General features: G+C 37.6%; 1 protein-coding gene across 1 annotated transcript in view; it reads left to right on the forward strand.

The window, feature by feature from the left end:
• TAFA5 (TAFA chemokine like family member 5) overlaps nucleotides 1-21,294 on the forward strand; it is a 424,756-nt gene that overhangs the window by 342,121 nt on the left and 61,341 nt on the right. The window contains exon 3 of the mRNA XM_042872566.1: nucleotides 3,801-3,928. Within this exon, the coding sequence (XP_042728500.1) occupies nucleotides 3,801-3,928 (128 nt within the window). The remainder of the gene's footprint in view (nucleotides 1-3,800; nucleotides 3,929-21,294) is intronic.

A 21,294-nucleotide genomic window follows, 5' to 3' on the forward strand; every position in this document is an offset into this window, starting at 1 on the left:
ACACAAAGCTTAGGTATCATTTAAGTACCACATAATTCTCTATAATGGAACTCAGAGAGGATTTGAGAAGTCTGATAGGCTTTTTGCTGTCTATCTACAGAGATCTGGAAAAATGCAAGAACAGACATAACCCCACAGATATGGATATGGCCTGTGATGTAGCTGCACATGCTTAAGAGAACAATATGCCTCTATCAACTTCAATTTACACATGAGTGTGAGGGTGTCCAACTGCCTACTGGAAGGTGGCCAAGAAAACAAAGCATGTTATGGTTGGAATAAGTGTGTGTGTTTTATGCAGAATTGTCTAAAATTGATAATGTTAAGGAAGAGGGCACCGATTAACCAAGTTGAACTGCACGGGGGAAACTACAGAGATTTTGGGAGGAAAAAAATGGTATCAGCTTGAAAAGTGGTAGATTTGCAAGGCAGGGAGAGACCCTATGGAGCAAACTTTGCAGAGCTAAGGTGCATTTTAACAAGAGCTGAGTAATGTTTCCTGCAAAAAAAGAAAGCTTTTGCTTTTAGATGCATGAGCAATCCAGTACACTTAAGATAGAAATTCTGTGAAATTCTCTTGGTATGTACTAAATTTGTGTGGATATAGCCAATACCCAGTGCAAGAGCTCAGGTATTTGTGATATTACAGATAGCTGCATTCTGAGATAGCAACCAAGCAAACACTAAGAGTAATCCATAGGGGAAATAAATATAATTTGAAATAACCTTCAAAAATATGTTTCCAGGAAAACCTCATCCCTGAGATAATAATGGCAATCTAATATATTTTTTTTTAGTTTAACTGACTGCTCAGTCTTTCACTGAGCCTTCATATTATTGAGACGTTGATAGAAATAGCCATTACAATATGTGATTTACAAAACATAAATGCAAATGGTGAGGTTGTTGTTAATATCTTAATAAGGTTCTTCTGTGAAGTCTGTGACTGGATGCATGCCTTCACTCAGGAAGGATGAGGCTAATACAAGTTACGTAAGAGATGTTAGCCTTGAAAACTGATGCAGTCCAGTTCTCAATAGAGCAGTACCTATGCACCTCAAGTACAATCTGTATTTCATTATTTTATAAGTATAAAAACTTAGTTGATTTGCTTCGAAAAAAAAAATTGTATTTATGAATCTTTTGGGGGAATTTTTCCTCTAGTGATATATTTCAGCCCATGAACAGAGAATGTTCCTATGTAGATGTTAGGGAGCTATGGTGTTTTTTAGTAATGAAAACCTTGTTATAAATTTCAGATTGAGCTCCCACTGAAAGAAATGTTTGTTATATTGCTGGAGCTTACCAAAAATTGTACTGGGACTGAGGACACAAGATGTTTCGTGTCAAAGTATTGGAAAGGATTTTATTGAAATACTTTAAATTACAATTGTATTTCTTGCCATTTTCTAGTGGCACTGGGAATTGTGTTCTTAAGTAGTTTCAGACAGGAAATCAAGGGTGTGAAGAGACTGTTCAGGTGAGTGTAAAGAGATGCCACTGGGTGTAAATGCCTGCTTTTAATCTACTTCAACCCAAATTAATTTTAAGTACCATAAGCTTCATGTGCATTTACTTCCCCTGGAGCTCTTTTTGTTGATCTCACGAGAGATGAGATATATGTATGATTCAGATAATAGTGTTACACATGAACATAGAGGAGGACATCATCTCTGTCTTTGTGGAATTTGTTTTCACATTGAATCCTAAAGCACACATATACAAGTTGAGGTGGCAAAGCTTTCACACAGCCTAGCCCAGTATTGTCAAGATGATCTCTGAGAGAACCGAACAAAGGCTGTTTTCTGTGGACTGCAATCCTTACCATCTGCGTAAGACGTATTGTTCATCATTTAGCATAAACATGTAACCTTTAGCATAAACACATAACCTGGGACTCCAAAACAAGTAAGACATGGAACTGTGGATTCAAAGAAGGTACTCAAAGATGATCAAAGGACTGGAACACCATTCTTATGAAGGAAGGTTGAGGAAGCTAGGCTTATTCTTCTTGTAAAGAGACACCCCACTGCAGCTTTCCAGGTACTTAACATGAGCTTATAAACAGGAGGGAGACTGACTTTGTATGCAGTCAGATATTGATAGGACAAGGGGGAATTATTTTAAATTAAAAGAGAGGTGATTTAGATTCTATATTAGGAGGAAATTTTTACTTAGAGGATGGTGAGGTGCTGGAACAGTTTTGCTGGAGAAGCTGTGGGTGCCCCATCCCTGGAGATGTTCATGGCCAGGTTGGATGAGGCCCTGGGCAATCTCAGCTGGTTGTCAACCCTGCCCGTAGTAGGAGGTTTGGAACTAGGTGATCATTAAGGACCTTTCCAACTCAAGCCGTTCTATAATTTTAACTCTCCACTCTACAATTTTCCCTACATGAAGAATGAAAGAACAATTAAATATCTGATCTTAGTCATATTGCTTAGTATTCCACCAGATTGAACTCAATTACAAAATAGGTGAACTCAAAATAAGTTTTATTATAAGCCAGAAATACTTTTACAGGAATTAACCCCTCTTTTTTTCCCTAGCTTGCAGAAAAAAAAAAATTCAGTATAGTTAGCGTGCATCTCCTTTAATGCTCTGTTCCTACACAACCTTGAGGAAGTCATGAGGAACCAGCTTACAAGGGGGACTAAGCATTAAGAGAAGCCACAAAACATGTAACTCAACACTTTTCGGGTAGTTAGGGACTTCAACTTTCTGACTAAATCTCCTTTCCCCTGTAGTAATACAACAATGGGTTTTTTGTTCCAGGCTTACGGTCTCCTTTCCCATAACTTCCTAACCTGTTCTTCCTTCTATGCTAGTCATAGGATCAAAGGTTATCTCAAAATGAAAGGGACCCACAAGGATCTTTGAGTCCAACTCCTAACTCTACCCGGGACCACCTAGAATTCTAGCCCTACATCTGAGAGTGCGGTCCAGATGTTCCTTGAACTCCAGCAGGCTTAGTGCAATGACCACTCACTTACCTGGGGAGCCTGTTCCATGCCCACCACCCTCTGGTGAAGAACTTTTTCCTAATTCCCTTTCCTGACACAACTCCATGCCATTCCTTTGGGTTCTGATGCGGTCACCAGAGAGCAGAGCTCAGTGCTGCCCCTCCGCTCCCTGTGAGGAGCTGTAGGCCCCCATGAGACTTCCTCTCAGCCTCCTCTTCTCTGGGCTGAGCAAGCAAAACAACCTCAGCTATTCATGATGTCCTGCTTATGTTTCTAGTTCCTGCCCTGACTTGCCTACTGTTGTAAATATCACAGGGCTTTCCCAATTACTATCATTACGTTAACCTCTTTACCTGTTACAGCTTTTCTCTCTCCACTGTTTCTCATGTCTATTTACTATGTAAGCTGTTCACGATAAGATTATCTACAGCCTAACACAATGCATCTCAGTCATAGGTCATGCTTAGGCTATTGTGGTGATTTAGTAAAATAATAAGACTCTGGTTGTTAGCATCCACAGCATTTCATTGACTGTAAATAGCACGGAATTTGAAGTTGGCTAACTTTTATGTTTTTTATGTATAACAGGGCTACCTTTTTATTTATTGTTGTTAAGTTCTGCTTTTATTATGAAATTTGCTGGCACAGCAGATGTAAATAATTCTATAAATTGCCTAAGGCTGTTTATTTAATAACCTATGGGTGCATTATTAGATGATAAAAATAGATGTCTCTAATGAGAAAATGCTTAGAAATAAGTGAAATGTGAACTCTCCTGACAACCTTTTCTATTGTTTATTTGGTTTTTCTTTTTTGTACTTTTTTTTTTTTTCTATTCAGCACGAATTATCAAAACAAAACAGTGGTGTGAAATGCTGCCGTGTTTAGAAGGAGAAGGCTGTGATTTGCTAATCAATAAATCAGGCTGGACCTGTACACAACCAGGAGGTCGGATAAAGACAACCACGGTAAATCACTTCTCTTTTCTATATTCAATATCTTTTTCACTGTTTTTTATTGGAAAACAAAGAATGAGATTTCTAATTGCTTTTCAGCACAGTTTTGTAAAGTCTGTTGCCTTATAATTAAGCTATGGGTCCAAATGTTCTTACTGAAATGCATAGAAGTGCTATCACAAAGACAGGGAAAAATGTAAAATGCTCCTAAGAATGGAAATTATGTCAAGGTTTTCTTATAAGGGATCAGTGGTTTTACTAATGCATGTGTTCAGGCTGAAAATGGTTTCTTATTTCTTCACTTTATGAAAATTTTTGTATGCTGAGAAAGTATAGGATATAAAACTGAACACGTGTTCTAGCAGAGCAGAAAGAAAGTTTTCCCTTCAGAGGTGAGGAGGAAATACTTTTGCTGCTCCCACCGCAATGGAAAAATCTTTGCATTGACAGATCTTAAGTTTTAATTGAGGCAGTAACTGAGCAGCATAGAAAACCTAGTTAAAAAAAAAAAAAAAAAAAAAAAAAAAAAAAGCCTTTTACCTTCATTTTGGTCCTAGTTTGTTGATAGAATCTTCAGATCTATGATTTGGTGTCTTGGGGCTTATTCTTGCAGTGAAGCTGGTAGTGTATATGACAGTGATAGTTTCTAGAGTCTGTAATATACCAAATATTTCAATAAAATGTTCTCAAATGCCAATAACTCTCTGACTTCAGAAATGGAAAAAATCCTGATAAGTAAAATAGAGAAACATTCTGATAGCTAGCTAGACCTTGTGAAATGATTTTTTCCCCTGTAAACATTTTTTAGATTTACAGGGAGCTTGAGTGTAATTTAAATAAGACAATTTAAAGGATATTTTGTGTTACGAGTACTTATTATTGAGGGCTAAGTTAACGCCTATCAACCCCTGCACAATTTCTCTGTCTGAACATGAGACAGACAGCAGTAGAAAGCCTCTTATAGCTTTAGAATATCTGTATCTTTTATAAAAGGAATGAAGAGTTGATGGGACTTTACAAGTTATATGCAAAAGAAACTCTATGAAATGTGATTACTGTTTTGATGCTCTCATTTTTGGAAGACATTTCATTATGGACAGGGCTCCCAAACTCACTCAGTCCCTGAGGTCTTACTTGAATATTGTTTGTCTATAGATATTTTGAATTCAAGTTACATAAGCATGTACAACAACAACAACAAAAAAGAGACCAAAAAAAAAAAAAAAAAAAAAAAGAGAGATGTTTTAAACATTAATGTGAGCTTCCAATGGCAAGGATTCCTGATATAACTTTGTCAGACCAAATGTATAATCTTAAATTTTGTTAATACAGGGGTGTTTTCTGTACTTGAGGTAAGTGGAAAACCTATGTACCTTGACACATTATCAGCTGTCATTATAGTTCTTTATTTGATGTTTTATGCTAATGAAATGGCTGAATAATGCAAAGTAAGCTGAGGATCTATCCTTCAGTATCTATCTTTAATAAAGTGATTCAGATAACCTTTCAGATTTAACATCAGAAGCTTGATTCTGAGCTCTTACTTGTCTGTATAGCTCTTAAATGCTATTGACATGAATTGAATAACTCATGATTTTGATTAACATAAATGAAATTATAATCATGCCCCATCTCAGTTAAATTATGGCCGAGGCAAGTATAATATTATTAAGCAGATTCTTCCCCGCATGGAGACGTTGTCATTGGTGAGGAAAGATTCTGCCAGAGAGCCAACTGTAGAACAGTTCTGAGCATAAGTCTTCATCTAACATTGAGCAGCCTTCAACAGTTGGTATCACACATGCAGACACACAACAAACACACAGTATTTTTCAGTCAAGGCAGACTAGCTCTCAGAATGTTTAAAGAAGCTCTGAATCCAGAATGGAAAGGAAAGTAAAACCAACCAACAGCAAAACCATGAAAATGCAAGCCATAATGCTTTATTAATAAAATTACATTTTAACAAATGTTCATTTGTTCTCTAGATGCTTCATTGAAGGTTATGGAAAGCTCTGGACAATGGTAACAGGCATGGAAACTATGTCTTAGGATAACTCTTTGAAGTGCTTGACTGTGATTTAAAAGAAGAGAAATTTTCTAGCAGAAACATCATAAGACCTTATTTTCTCTGGCAGTGTTCTTATGTCAAAAGCTACTGACACAGTCAAGTATTTTCTATTTCTGCTCAGAATATGCATCTGAGTTACCAGTCCCACAGTGGCGTCTAATTATAATGGGGAGGATTAACAGTGTGCAGAGAAGGGACGGGAAAATGGTCACCAGGAAGTAAGGGAAAAATCATGTCCAAACATATTAAATGAATTATTATACATTATTTGTATTGTGAAGTAGAAACAGTTAACCACATTTTCAGTGGTAGCTACATTATATCCTTAATTATATCCTCACTTGTTAACTCACATTTGTTAATCTAATATTTGCAGTCCTTTTCTAAATACATTAATCAGTATCATGAAGATGTTTGGCACTATGTCTTATATTGTGGCGGTGATAGAATCATGTTGCAGAGAGATCTCTGGTAAATGCTGAAGACAGTCATTTGCTATTGTGCTGATGCCAGGACAGTACTGAACTCTGATGGACTGAGACCAGCTGTTGTGATAATACCAGCTGTTTTGATTACAGATAGATGTGTGTAAGTGTAACTTTTTGAATAACTGGATTTAAAAGAAGCACATGAAATTATAGAACTAGTGAAGATTCTGCCTAGGGTATCATTTCTGTATGTGAGAATATAATCTAGGACTTCTGTTTGTTTGTTTTGTTTTGTTTTACTAAAACAAGGATGAAATACTTTTTATTTTCTTGAGATATATTCAACATTTAATATTTTTTTCCTATGAAGTTACCAAGCAAATAGGATAAGAAAATACCCTTTTCTCCAAAGTATAAATGTGAATTCTTTGAAGTGCTGCTTTGTTTGTGTCAAAATTCTGTAGACTTTCTATGAAGAGCCAGATTTTTTTCACCACATGGCACTTTTTGTAATTACCTCTGGAAATAATGCAGTGAAATCAGAATTCTCTCCTCACATGGGTAGGAGTGTTTTATACCCATTTTGTGCTCACTTTGCACAGCTATAAATGACTACACAAGGTGCAAGGCAAAGGAGAATCAAACTCAGAGTATACTCTAAATGGATCTGGATGTCACTTCTGCCCTGTCATCCTATCTACAAGGTGTGAATGAACCAAGGATTTTTCATCTGCTAAGAGGCTTTTAGAATGGAGGATTGTCTGGGCTAACTGCCAATCTGTGTATTAAGCCGCTGATACAAGGAAACAATATGGCAACTTGTAAAATAAGGTAGCAAGAGAATATTACAGAATTGTTAGCACTTTCAACGTACCAAATACTCTGATGTGAAAAATGTCCTTTCAGTCACTTTAATACCTTCTACCTTAAAAAGTTCTTCCCTTTTTGCTATTCTCACTATTTTTTTTTTTAAAGAAGGTACATTATATTTTAAAATAGTTATGTAGAATCAATAATACCATAAAAGATGTGATAATTATTATTTTTTTTCCAGATGTTGTTGAGAAGCTTATTCATTTTATAGGTCAAGTTAAAAAAAAATAAATCTTTCCAGTGTATAAATGAGAAGATTCAGAATGTATCGGCTTTACAGGGGAGATTAATTTTAGCAGCAAAGTGTATATATGTTGTCAATGATCCATCACTACCTAATTGTTACTTAATTAATTCCTTCTTCTACATGATGTGATTTCAATGCATGGAGCTTAACAGAACATTCATGCGCCAATTCCTCAGTAGCTAACCTTTTAAAACCTTTGTGATTGTACTGCTAAATTAGCTGAAGTGGGAAATTAAAGAGTATGAAGAAGCTAAGAGAGAGCTCACAGTGGATAAAAGGTGTAATTACTCTGACATGGAGCTCAGTGCTTAGCTAGTAAAATTTACTAAGGATCTAGTTTCACCAAGGGACGTGACTTTCTTAATAGAGTTTACTTACACACCGAGCAACTTAGCATTCCTCACCATTAATATAAATGACATGCTGGCTGGGTTGGAAAGGCAATTTGTTCTTCACTCTGAGAAATACGACAGCAGTTTTTATTGGCTGCAACTTAAATCAAGATTTTTTTGTAGAGCCTTATCGTACACAGATGTATGATAATGGTAAATCAGTGAAAATATACTGGTTTTCTTTTCATCATTGACTTACGAGCAATATGTTCTCATTCATACCATTACATTCTAAGTAAATAAATATATATATGTTACATACTTGTAACATACTTGAGAATTTACTTTTTTTTAGACTGAAGACCAGCTGGAAATGTCCTGAGGCCATGGTCTAGTGGTCTGAGCTTGGGACTGGGAGCCAGAAACTCCTGAGCTCTAATCCCGGCTCTGACAGTGACTTCCTCTGTGGCCTTGGGTAAGTCACTGAACCTCTCTGCCTCAGTTTACCCAGCAGTAAAAATAAGATTAACAATCCTTAGCTACTTATCTTAGTGAATTTGGAGATTTGAATTAATATTTTAAGAGCTTTAAAAATTCAGATTTTCTTAAAAATGAAAGTACTGTTATTTATGTTCTTACTGGTGATATTCATGTTTTTGTTAGATACTCATATAACTGGCTTTACTGTACTTAGCTTCACTGATGTTCCAGCTCTGAGTGTTTCTAAATGTGCATTCAACATCTCCACAGCTCAGCTGATTGTATTTGGTTAAGCTGTTTTTGGAAGTTTGTTGACGTCTCACCAGTTGTAATTCTGTTTCATTCTAGAACATAATACTCACCAAATAAGCTTTCAGAAAGCACTGAAATTAGAGCAGTGGAATGATGCAAGCATCCATGCTTGCATGGATGAGAAATTAGGTTTCTCTCTTTTGCTCTGATGGTCAACTTACAAAACAGATGCATAAGACCCACTTGTCAGGAGGTCATCTTCCAAGTTCTCACACTGTTCTAATTATAAGCAGGGACACTACATACAGACCGAAATTAGAGAGGCTATTTTTTCAGGAATCTGTTTTATCCCTTCATCCCACTCCAGTGAAAGTTTTTAGAAACAAGAAGGAAGTAATGAATCTGAATTTTCTGTCATTCGTGTCAAATACTGTGGGGGAATCAGAATCTTGGGTTAAATTTAATAATCCTGGCTTCAAAGTCCATATACGTGCATCATAGGGAGTAGCAGTGTCTTCTCTTTTGTCTTTTCTTCAGTTGTGGAGAATCAAAATCATTTGAGTTGGAAGGGGTCTTGTAAGATCAGAATCTGAAAGTCCCCTGGGGGTCTGAGGGAACAGGGGGTGTCATGTGCATGTGTATCCAGTTTGATGTGCTTTTTGAGCAGGTGGCCATGTTGCAAGAGGAAATCACTAGGCAGAGAACTATCCAGTAATCAGAGAGAGAGACTGATGCATGATATTGTGCAGTTACACAGGCAGACCAAAAGCCCTGTCTGAAGTTCCTGGAAGAGGGCGAAGATAAACAAGCTTCCAGCCCTGAGGAGATAGATAGCAAAACACACAAGGTGAAGAGACTGTATGCTCCTCTCTGCTTGGAGCAGAAAGAGGAGCCTCCTTCTTGACACTGAAATGTCCTTAAGCAACAGGTGTGAAGCTCTGGGGTTATAAAGAGAAAAAGGTCCGGATAATGATTCAGAACTGAAAAGGCACAACTGCAGTAAGACTGCCCAAATAAGGATACAAGTCAGATCCATTGCTTCCAAAAAAAGGCAGTGTCTTAATCACTGGGGGGTACTGAGGCAGTCAGTTGCTGCCTGAATAATCTCTCTAGAGAGATTGCTGCCTGCTCAGGGTCTGTATTCAAGACATCAGGAAGAGGCTAATGGGTATGATAAAACTATTATCTGTTCCTTCTCTTTCAAGATTGGTCACAAGAGACTGCAACTAGGACACTACAGAATATTTTAAAAGGTTTTATGTCTCTTGGGAAGATGTTGTAGGGATTAGAAGCACACAGAATCACAGAATTGTAGGGATTGGAAGGGACCTCCAGAGATCATCGAGTCCAACCCCCCTGCCAAAGCAGGTTCCCTATAGCAGGTTGCACAGGTAGGCATCCAGGCAGGTCTTGAACATCTCCAGAGAAGGAGACTCCACCACCTCCCTGGGCAGCCTGTTCCAGTGCTCCGTCACCTCACTGTAAAGAAGTTCTTGCGCACATTTGTGCAGAACTTCCTATGCTGAAGTTTCCGGCTGTTTCCCCTTGTCCTGTCTCTATTCACCACTGAAAATAGTCCGTCCTCGCCATTCTGCCCCCCACACCTTAGATATTTATAGACCTGGATCAGGTCCCCTCTCAGTCTTCTTTTCTCAGGGCTGAACAGACCCAGTTCACTCAGCCTTTCTTCATAGGGGAGATGCTCCAGGCCCTTCACCATCTTTGTGGCTCTCCGCTGGACTCTTTCCAAGAGATCCCTGTCTTTTTTGTACTGGGGTGCCTAGGTAGTGTTCTCCTTGATCCTGCTGGTTGGAGACTGGGATCCAGGCAGAAGGAGGAGAATAGATCAGTTAAATGAATGGCTTCATGGCTAGTGTTATTCTCAGGGTTTTTGTTATTATTATGACCTGGAATACAGTTTTGAGAGACTGGACACATCGACATTAGATGGGGTACAACTAACCAGGATATGTGGCCTGGGAAGAATATAAAGATGCCATCTGAATGTGTAGAGATGGGATCAGGAAAGCCAAGGCACAGATGAAACTGAACTTGGCAAGGAATGTGAAAAATAACAAGAAAGGATTCTACAAGTACACTGGTTCAAAAATGAACCAAGAGTTTACCCCCTTCGGATAAATGAGAAGGGAGAAGTGGCTTCAAAAGACATGGAGAATACTGAGGCACTCGGTGGGTTCTTTGCCTCAGTCTTTCCTGGTAGTCAGGCTTCCTAAATGTTTAGGCAGGAGACTAGGAAGCAAAAATCCCTCCCACTGTAACAGTAAAGCAAGTCCAAGACCTCCTGATAAGAGAATGTATACAAGTCTATGGGGTCAGATGATATGCATCCCATGGACCTGAAGGAGCTGGGTGAATTGATTGCCAAGGTACTCTCCGTCATGTCTGAGAAATCAAGACTGTCAGAGAAAGTCCTTTGTGATGTGGAAAAGGGAAAATATTGCTCCCAATTTTAAGAAAGGGAGAAAGGAATACCCAGGGAACTACAGACAGTTGAGCCTCACTTCTGTGCCAGCGAAAATCATTGAAAAGATCATCCTCAGAAGCTATACCAAGGCACATGTGAGAAGAGGATGTGATCCAAGGCAATCAGAATGGCTTCACCAAGAACAGATCATGCCTGATGTTAGTGACCTTCTATGATGGAGTGATAAATTTGGTGGACAAAGGAAGGCCAATTAATGTCTACCTGGTCTTGTGCAAGTCCATTGATATGGTCTCACACCTTATCTTTTTTCTAAATTAGAGTGATATGGATCTGAAGGATGGGCTGTTTGGTGGGTAAAGAGTTAGTTGAATGGTCACAGCCAGAGAGTTGTGGTCAGTGGCTCTATGTCCAGGTGGAGACCAGTCAAAAGCTGTGTCCCACAGGGAACCCTTGGGATCAGTTCTCTTCAGCATCTTTGTCATCAACATGGACAGTGAGGTCAAGTGTACCCTCAGCAAGTTTGTTTAACTTGCTTGAAATGAAAAGAGAGGAGAATACTTAAATGTTAGGAGCAAAACTCAGAGTATGGTGGGGCACTGGAACAGATTGCCCAGAGAAGTTGTGAATATCCTATCCTCAGAGGTGTTAAAAGACTAGGCAGCCTGATCTAGTTGTTGGCAACCACCCTAGGGCCATACCACCATCTTCCTCTGACGTTGTGAGCTGACATCATAAAATAGAAGGGATTATTTTCAGAGAAGCCCTCATAAAATATGCAATATGGGTAATTTATACAAGTGATAAAACTTCTTTTATTTTGTAATTAAATCATATAACAAGGCAACAAAATCATAAAACCAGTGGGATATTTGACTTTTTTTTTTTGTTAAACTAATAAATCAGTCTGGTTTGATGGTGGTGGTTGTAATGTGTAGTGAGCTCTCTAGGTGTTTGTCAGAGCTTTTTGATGAAATTTTATTCTTCCTGTGCTTCATCCTAGAAAGCAGGTGTTCACATACATACGTACTGCCAAACTGATGACATGAATAAGATGTGACTGTGAAGTGAGGGATATTTCTCTCCAGTAAGGGAGGCTTACAAAAGTCTGGTAGAGACTCAATCAAATTATGGATTGCAACTCTATTCATTCCATTTGAAAATCTGCATGTAGTGTATTTATGCTGACTGAAAATGGAGTCACAAAAACAAAAAAGATTATTTGTTTGCAGTCTTGAAAGTTGTTCTCAAATTCCAGTTTTTTGCTGTTCGCAGGACTGTGTTTCAGCTTATCTTTAAAAATCCATAAACTTATTTGCCATAATTTGAGCTGGCACTGCAACCTGTGACCTGGTTTCAGCTCAGATGGAGTTACTAGCATACCAATGTTTGGTTGGTACTGAGAGGCTGGGCTGTTCGCAAGAAGAGCCACCATGATGGGGCAGGGCAGGGGGTGGCTACAGTGTGACCTGTTCCTGCAGGCCTGAAGACTGCAAATTCTAGGCATCTGAGTGTTAAAGTATATGCAAAGCTTTAAAAATTGTATTTCAATGAATACCTACATTTCTACGTGGGTCTTGATCTACAAAAAAAAAGAAAAACTCTTGAAATTATTTTCATGTCCATTAACTTTGCAATGCATCATGGTTAGGTTCATGGTTTAGTGGGCAATATTGGTGGTAGGCGGCCAGTTAGAAACATTTCCAAAAATTTCTATTAAATCACACAAAACAAGCTAAGATTTTTTGACTGAACAAAAAAAAAACAGTGAATATAGAAAATTAAATAGATGTGACAGCATAGCGCTTTCAATAATTTCTTTGACACATTATTTCCTAAAATCATACTTGAAAATAAATTCAGATAGTCCCGTCACATTAAAAACTGCCATTTCAACAAGAAACTGATGGAGGACCTGTGAACAGCGCATAATAGCAGTTAACAGGAGCGTATTGATCTAGGTCGAGGTGGCTCAGAAGGTGAGAGATTTGTGAAAGGTCTAATTTGATTTTATTAAGAATGGTTTCAAAAGCATAAAAGATGTTAAGCCCTCAAGTGTTATTGAAAATCTGTGGAAGGTGGCACATAACAGACATTTCTGTTTTTCTATATTCCCCTGCACTATTTTCATTAAGTGTCAGGAACAGAGCTCCAGTCCTTAGTAGCAGTATGTCTGCACATACGTTTCTTTATGTTGGGGGTAGACCTAAAGGATAGCCTTGTCTGTTTTTCAATCTAATTAACTCCTGTCTGTAAGACCTTATTCTCACCTATTCCTTTTGTTCTCATGTATATATGAGTGTGCTATGGTGCTCAGGAAGGCAGTGCAGCTCAGAGAGTCATGATAATGTTAGAGCCCTAGGTTTCAGTTTTTCATGCTTTCATTAGCGTCTCATTACATACCTGAGACCAGAATTGGAAGTGAGCAAGATTATCTGATGCTTGATCCAAATCAAACCAGGCAGTGAAGATGGTCAGTAAAATCAAAAGCAAAACCTAGGGAAATAAGACCTTTGCCTTTCAAATGACAGTAAAGATTCAAAGTAGCATAAACTAATCTCATTCTAGACTGCACTGGTATAATTCTCCCAGCCCATTCTGGCTTGTATGTGCCTGACCTCTCTATTTGGGCAAGCAATAAGTGCTTGTGGAAATCGCTGGAGCACCCAAACAGAAATCTGTTTTTACTGGGTGAATTTGCAGCAATATCAACTCCCAAATACAGTCCTGCAGATTAACGCAGTTACAGAACAGATTACCCAGAATAACCCAGAGACAGAAAAGTTTGAGTTATCATTGCCCTAAAGCTCTGGGTTGTGTCTTCCTTTATTTACACATCTTCAATGTCTATCTAGATTTTATTTTTTTTTTCCCCTCACTAATGCTATTCTTATCCACTCACACTTAAAGAATTCTAGAGTTGCAGAGGTGCAAACAATGCATGTGAAGTACATCCTTCATATGAAATGCACTGATGTATCCCTTTCGAGGGAAAAAGATGCTTGAAAGCCCATGTTCTATGCTGTAGAGAATGATTTATTGTTCTAAAGTGAGGATTTTAAAGGTAGCCTCTCTACTACTATTCCCCATTTACATTAAAGTATATATAAACACACACATTACAGTTCAAAATTGGAATGCTGTTCATGTCTGAATAATGTGATGACGGGAGGATTTCTGAAGAAATATTTAGTTCTACTGATAGATGTTGGTCAGCTTTAGGTACAGTAAAAAAATATGGATTTCACATAAAAGTTAAGGATATTTCCTTACAGAAATAATTTTGGTAGCTAGAAGAGGACAAAGATGTTGCAATGGAGAGACTTGTAGAAACATAACTGAGACCTAGCTGGACGTGTGACAATACAGAAGAAAAGAACTTGCAAAGATCCAAGGAGTCACAAAAATATAGGGAGTGTTGGGGGGGCTCACTGTCATCAGTGAAAATAAAGTATTTAATCTCTGTGAGAAGCTAAGAAGGCTGAAATCTGCAGGGCTTAGGTGAGTTATAAATTTTGGAGGCCTGATGTGAATAATAACTAAAGCCCCAATTGTTGTGATACAGTTCATATTTGATGCATTTATGAAAGAAGAATGCAGGCCCAGTATGGTGTTTCCTTTAGGTCTGAGCACTGACTGATGATCATACTGCTGTTTTTGATTCACTGAATATGTGTAAGCCCTGAGAGAGGGACACATCTCCCCTGGATATATTTTTGTGCTGAATTCAAAGTTGTTCTGGTGACTTAAGTATGGCTTGAACACCAGTAGCAGATTAAGAGTTCCCTGGAACTCAGGCTTAATTTAGGTGCTGATATGCTCCTCTCAGATGGTGTTTGAGCTCAATTTGAGCCTAGATTTTTTTTTTAATTATTATTTTAATGTAGATACTTTCACTGGAAACTAAAATCTGACTAAATTAAAATTTAAATGGAACTTAAAGAAGGATCTCATTAGGATTGTCGGATAGCATAAAAACCCCTGAGCTAACATGTAGCCGATAATAGCTGCTGTGGATGTGTAGGTAAAATACATTGTGATATGCACAGGAAAATCACAAAAGAATAATCAAACACATGTAGACTTGTCTGTGTAGAATTATATAAAACATGAAATTTGATGAGTTAACCAAACTGGTGGCTAAAGAGGGAGCCAGAGCTGAAGCCAATAACAATTTGTGACTAATTCAACACTGTAAAATCGTAGAGGGAGAGGAAGCATATAAACTGGCCTGCAGAGACAAAAGTATGGATACAGAAGGATTTAGAGAAAAAATAAACAAACAAACTGTTCAGTCTACTGAACTGTGGAATATTTTCTCCGGAATGAAAACTCTGAACTGTTCGGGCTGGCTTGAACAGTCTTAGGAAGGGTCTTGTATTGATAGCATATGAAATACATTATCTGATTGGTCTTTACCAGTTCAAGCATTATAATTATATTTTTACATCCTTATAAAAGCCATGGTGAGATAATGCATAAACTATATGAGGGGGACTCTCACACTGTTCTGGGTCATCCATGAGATTTAATTTTTCTCAAAGAGATTTGTTGTTTGTTCAGGCAGACAGCACACTGGTTACAGAAACTTGTCACTGAATTGTGCTGTGGAGTAATGTTTCAGTTGCTTTTGTGTGACTGAAAGTGTATTGATAGGTGATGGGATTTATTTCAGTATTACGTCAGTCTTAACCATCTTGTAGCTAGATTTAAGCCTTTAATAGAATAAATCCACAATCACAATAAATTTGGACATGCAGCAGTGAAAAATGAGAACAGTCAAGACTTTCAACAGTAAGTTGAGAATATTTATGTGAAATTACAGAAAGCGGAATGCACACTGATGTGGAAGATGTTTCCTTACAGCAGAACAAAATGGCCAACAGATTATTTTGAAATAAAGTGAGAATCAGTAAACCTCTTTATAGGGCAGTATCCTTGAAGGCTTTTGTTCTCTTATCTTCTTCCTTTCTGCATTTTTCTCTCTGTTTCTCCACGAAGTACTGAGAATCTCTTGGTGTATATTTTTCCCTACAGAACATTTTTTATAATTGTTAAAACAACAAAATAATTATGTACTCTGTGACATGGAAATAAAAAAAATGTAAAAAAGTAAATTTAAAAAATGATATTTAGTTTTTATAATAGTAAAAGTAGTTAAGGCAGTCTACTGAATCCTTTTCCCTTTACATAGTCCTCACAGGACTTCTATCACCCATATGAAAGACATGTAGACAAGTAGGATGAGATTGATTTGTGGTGTTTATGTTGTCTAATCACAGGTATATTTTAATGAAATATGCATTTTACATACTTCTGAGGTAACTTTTTGTCATATATCTGAAGTGAGTCATACAGCTGAAAGTGCATTTAGTAACCTAGGTGATGCCTACGGATTATACTACCTCAGATCAGCACAGAAGGAATTACTGTAGGTGAGAACTGAGCAGAGCTGCTCTCAGTGAAGGAGGAATATCTTCTGTCTCAAAAATCATTTAGAAGTCTAATGTGCAATTCTAGCATGGGAAATAAATTACTTGGCAATTTAGAGAATTTCTCACTTTGACCACAAAACATGACATATCATAGAATCACAGAAGCATAGAACAACTTCAGTTGGAAAGGACCTCAAAGGTCGTTTAGTTCATCTAGATATGCCTTGAGGGTACCACTGGTTACTGCCTTCCATCTGAACACAGAAGCATTGACTATGACCCTCTGGCAATGACTATCCAACCAAATCCTTATTCACTGAATAGTACGCCTTTCAAAATGATGTATTTCCAATTTAGAGATAAGAGCATGGTGAGGAACATATCAAAGACCTTGCCGAAGCCCAGGTAGATAACTCTGTCTACTGAAGCTATCACTGCATCATAGAAGGCCACCAGATTAGTCAGGCAATATCTTCCCCTGGTGAAGCCATGCTGGCTGTCTTGGATCACCTCATCTTGTATGTGCCTTAATATCTCTTCCAGGAAGATCTGTTACATGATATACCCAGGCATAAAAATGGGAGTGATGTTTCCCTTTTTCCAGTCGCTGTGGACTTCAAATTCGATGGAGAGTTGCTTGGCAACCATGTATCAACCAATTCCTTCAGGACCCTGAGATATATGTCATCCAGACTAGTACACATTTAATTTCAGCAGGTGGTCTTGAACTTGCTCTTTGCTTACAGCAGGAGGCATTTACTGCTCCAGCCCCTCCCTGAAGTTTCAGGGAGAGAGATGTAGAAAGCCTTTCCACATCTGTTAAAGCAGTTCTCCCTTCTCACTTATCAGAGAGATACACTTTCCTCAGCCGATCTTCTCTTACCAATGTACCTGTAGAATCCCTTCTTGCTATTTTTTACATCCCTCCTCTATTCCAATTCCATGTGTGCTCTGTCTGGGATTGGATTCGGCTCTGTCTGGGGCTTGGAATAGGACACCAATTATATGGTCAGATTTCTTTCTGAGAATTGAGAATTTTGAGTTGAATTCATCATTAGGCACAGTGTATCTGAGCCAAGGACATGAGCAAATATGCCCTGCTTTGCTATCCAAAGAAGTAGATGCCTATTTAGATAGACAAGAGGACATTGAATTTTCTGTCTCCAGTGGCTATGTAGGCAAGTTAGGTATCTTCTGAAGACAGTGGAATTCATTTGACCTGTTTAATTATCTAATCAATGTCAATTTTAAAAAGCATGCATGTATCGGGGAGATAATTCCATATCTTCTATTTTTTTCCCTACAGGGATAGGTCAGCTACAGGACTTGGGCAGCCTATCCTGTCTGTTCTCCATGATATATCATGATTTGCTGCAAAGTAGCTTAGCTTTTGGAAGAGGAATACAAAATAGTCTCATTCAGGACATTTGCTAGGTGACCATGGTATTTCCCTGAATGTCTTGGTGCTTCAGTAGTCTTTGCACTAAAGAGCCCTAGATGCACCCTAGATGAATAGTCTAACTATGAGACTAATATGTGGAACATGGATGGCCCTGTTGGCATAATGAATAGCTAGGGTACAGCCTATGTCTTTCTGAGCTTTTCTACTGGTATAGCAAAGCTTCATAATCTTGTCTGCCTAGAGAAAAAGAAATTGGAATCATTAGTGAATTTAAACTCAGGATGCTGCTGGCAATCAAACTGAAAAGATTATTCACAGAGAGAGAAATAAGACACTGGAACAGGCTCTCCAGGGCAGAAGTCATAGTACTAAGCCTGCAAGAGTAAAGAAGTGTTTGGACAATGCTCCTAAAGAAAGGGTTTGAATTTCAGATTGTCCTGAGTAGAGCCAGGAGTTGGACTTGATGATCCTATGTGTTCCTTCCTACTTAGGATACCCTATGTTTCTATGATTTGGTCTAGAGAATCAGACCTATCTCTGTAGTGCTGTAGTATGAGTGCTCAGTGTCACATGGAGGAGTGACAAAAAATGCTTTTGAGGGAGGCAGATTCCAAGCATTTGTTTCCCGAATTTAGTCACATTGTATGTCTTTATTTTGAATTCAAATAATGTACTGGTGCTGTCAGACTAAGAAATATATTGATCTGGATGAGAATAGTATTCTTTTCACCACCATTTCATTTGTTATTTGGGCAGAGAAATTAAGGGAATACTTGCGTTTTGAAGGTATGGAAGTCATCCTGTTTTCTCAGAAGATTCGTACATTAAACATCATTTTCTTCACCTGTTTTTCCTTTACAAACTGTTGTCTTCTCTTTCTTCTCATTCCCTATGTAGCTAACTACTGAAACCAATGGAATTCCATCATGAATGAGTTTGTGTGTGCATATAACAAAGCTAAGTAATAGATATGCTAATTGCAACATACATTATTTATTGAATGGCTATGCTTCTGTCACAGAAATGTCAAGGCATGAGTACTTTCATAGCATATTGTTCAGCTATTCTGCTCTAGGCAGTTTGAAAATGTCCCTACATGCACTACTGAAATTGTTACGATGCTCTGATGGATTGTTATTTGAGTATCATGAAATCGATACATACACTTAATAATGCAGAAAACTACTCCCATTTCATTCCCTAGAAGTAATATCTTAGTTTTCATTAAAAAAAAAAAAATAAAATAAAATCAAAAGAAAGCTGGGCCAGGTCTTCCTCTTACTGTGCATTCTGTTCCAAGTATTTATTTGTTTATGAATGAACAAATAAATTCAGAATCTAACTCTAATAAATGTTGTCTTTTTAACAGTGAATTTGAAGGAAATAGAGGGAACTGACAAAATCACATTCTCTGCAATATAATCATTTTAATGAAAGCTAGGAATGCAGAGTTTTTAATGCATGTATATTTTAAATGTGTCAAATTAATGAACTTCAAAATTAAAAAAAAATTACCTCCCAAAGTGTTTCAAAAGTTGCTGACAAGTCAGTTTATACCTGAGTGTTACTCATATGGTAGGCACAGCACTAAGCATGTTTGTCACCTCTTAATAAAATTATTGAAATACTTGGAATTTGCAGAAAAATAACACAAGTTTTTAAAGGGAAAACAAAGATATGCAAAAAACCTCTGCCATATAAGTGTTTGTATTCATACAAACAATTCTGCCATGAAAGCAAGCACTGCATAAATATTTGGCACCATAGCTTATAAATATTATAGCTAGGTCGTAACAAGTGAAATATCTGCACATCAGGGTTTATGTCACTTTTCAAGGAAAACTTCATTACAGTGTTATGAAGCTTAAGCAAAATCACAGAATCTGAAAGAAAAATAAAACAGTAATTTGTAGTTTTTGCAATTGTAGTATTAGTATTTGTAGTATTTGCAGAATTTGTTACATTACAACTTAAAATGTGCAGTGTTTTAGTAGTAAGTAAGGTGTCCTGTGAACAGTGGAACTAACTAGTATTGTATTCCCTGCAATTTTGATTGGTTTTCTTTCTTGTCACCCAGTAGTCTAAGACCTGCAGCTCTTCTCAGAACTACAAATGCATCTAGAACCCTTCTTTGTTCCCTGCTTCCTCACTCTACCATTCCTATGTTCCTTCCTGCGTACAAAATACCATGGATAAATTATCAATCATTATTTACCATCTGGCAGTACAAGCAGGCTGTTTGTGCTGCCTGACCCTGCAGCTGCAAGCTTTCCCATCAGTAGGATCATTAATAAGCATGAATTTGTCACTTACAATTTTTTTACTGTTCCCTGTTGCCAAGCTTTCGAATATTCAAGATCTTAATATTTTTGAGATGTTTATCAAATGTAGTTGAAAGTGGTCTACAGGCTCAAAAGCTGATAATTTGGGAAGGGACTGTGAAACCTCATAATGAGTAACCAGATTGGGAGTGTTAAGTAGTAGTGCTATTGGGGATTTTTTTCAGAATGATTTTTATTTGTTGATTTTAAAAATATCACATTTTCAAAATTAAAAGTTGTCACAACTTTGCCAACATGCAAAATCATGCACTGAAAAGGTATAATGAATATCACAATTTTTTTATGAAAAGTACTTTTTTTTTTTTTTAATGAAACCTTATTTCAGGCACCAACTACTCACAAATCATGTATATGATGTGAAATTTTTGCTAGTATCAATAAGAATGAGGACAGATAGTACTGTATTGACTACATCAAATGTGAATTCTTGGTTAAAGTTCTAAGTTGTTAGCAAGCTAGACTAATAAAATTACAATGAATTCTCTGTATATTAGTTGAAGAACAGTACATTAGTTCAAGAATAGCCCCCAAGTTCCATATTCAGAGAGGAGAATGGTCCCAAACAAACGTTCTCATAAGATAAGATTTCCTTTTTAATGGTTAGTTCCTAATTACAAATGCAGAGGAAGGCAATTATAGCATCACAAATATTTCGGATTTAACTCTGTACGTATAGGCATGAGGGCTTCTTTTGTAGGCCTGAGAGTCTCAGTTAGCCAGCCTCTGCTCCTCCACAGCTGGATTTGGACTACATGAAAGTCCAACCTTAGAGGGCTTGATCCTTATGTATGTGACCATCTCATCAGGACAGCCAGCAAGTGAAGCAGAAATGAACCAAAACACAGACTCCAAATGACTTTTTTAATAGTGTGGAAACGATTTCCAAGCACATGATACAGAAATGATAACATAGCAAGTACTCAGTCCCTCTATACCCCGCACTGATGAAGTCACAGCTTGAGTATTGTGTTTTGGGCCCCTCACTACAAGAAAGACACTGAGGCTCTGGAGTGTGTCCAGAGAAGCGTGATGAAGCTGGTGAAGGGTCTGGAACACAAGTCTTATGGGGAGCA

Source organism: Lagopus leucura, unplaced genomic scaffold (genome assembly GCF_019238085.1).
Source record: "Lagopus leucura isolate 7727_CA_CO unplaced genomic scaffold, USGS_WTPT01 Super-Scaffold_100008, whole genome shotgun sequence".
Classification (NCBI taxonomy): domain Eukaryota; kingdom Metazoa; phylum Chordata; class Aves; order Galliformes; family Phasianidae; genus Lagopus; species Lagopus leucura.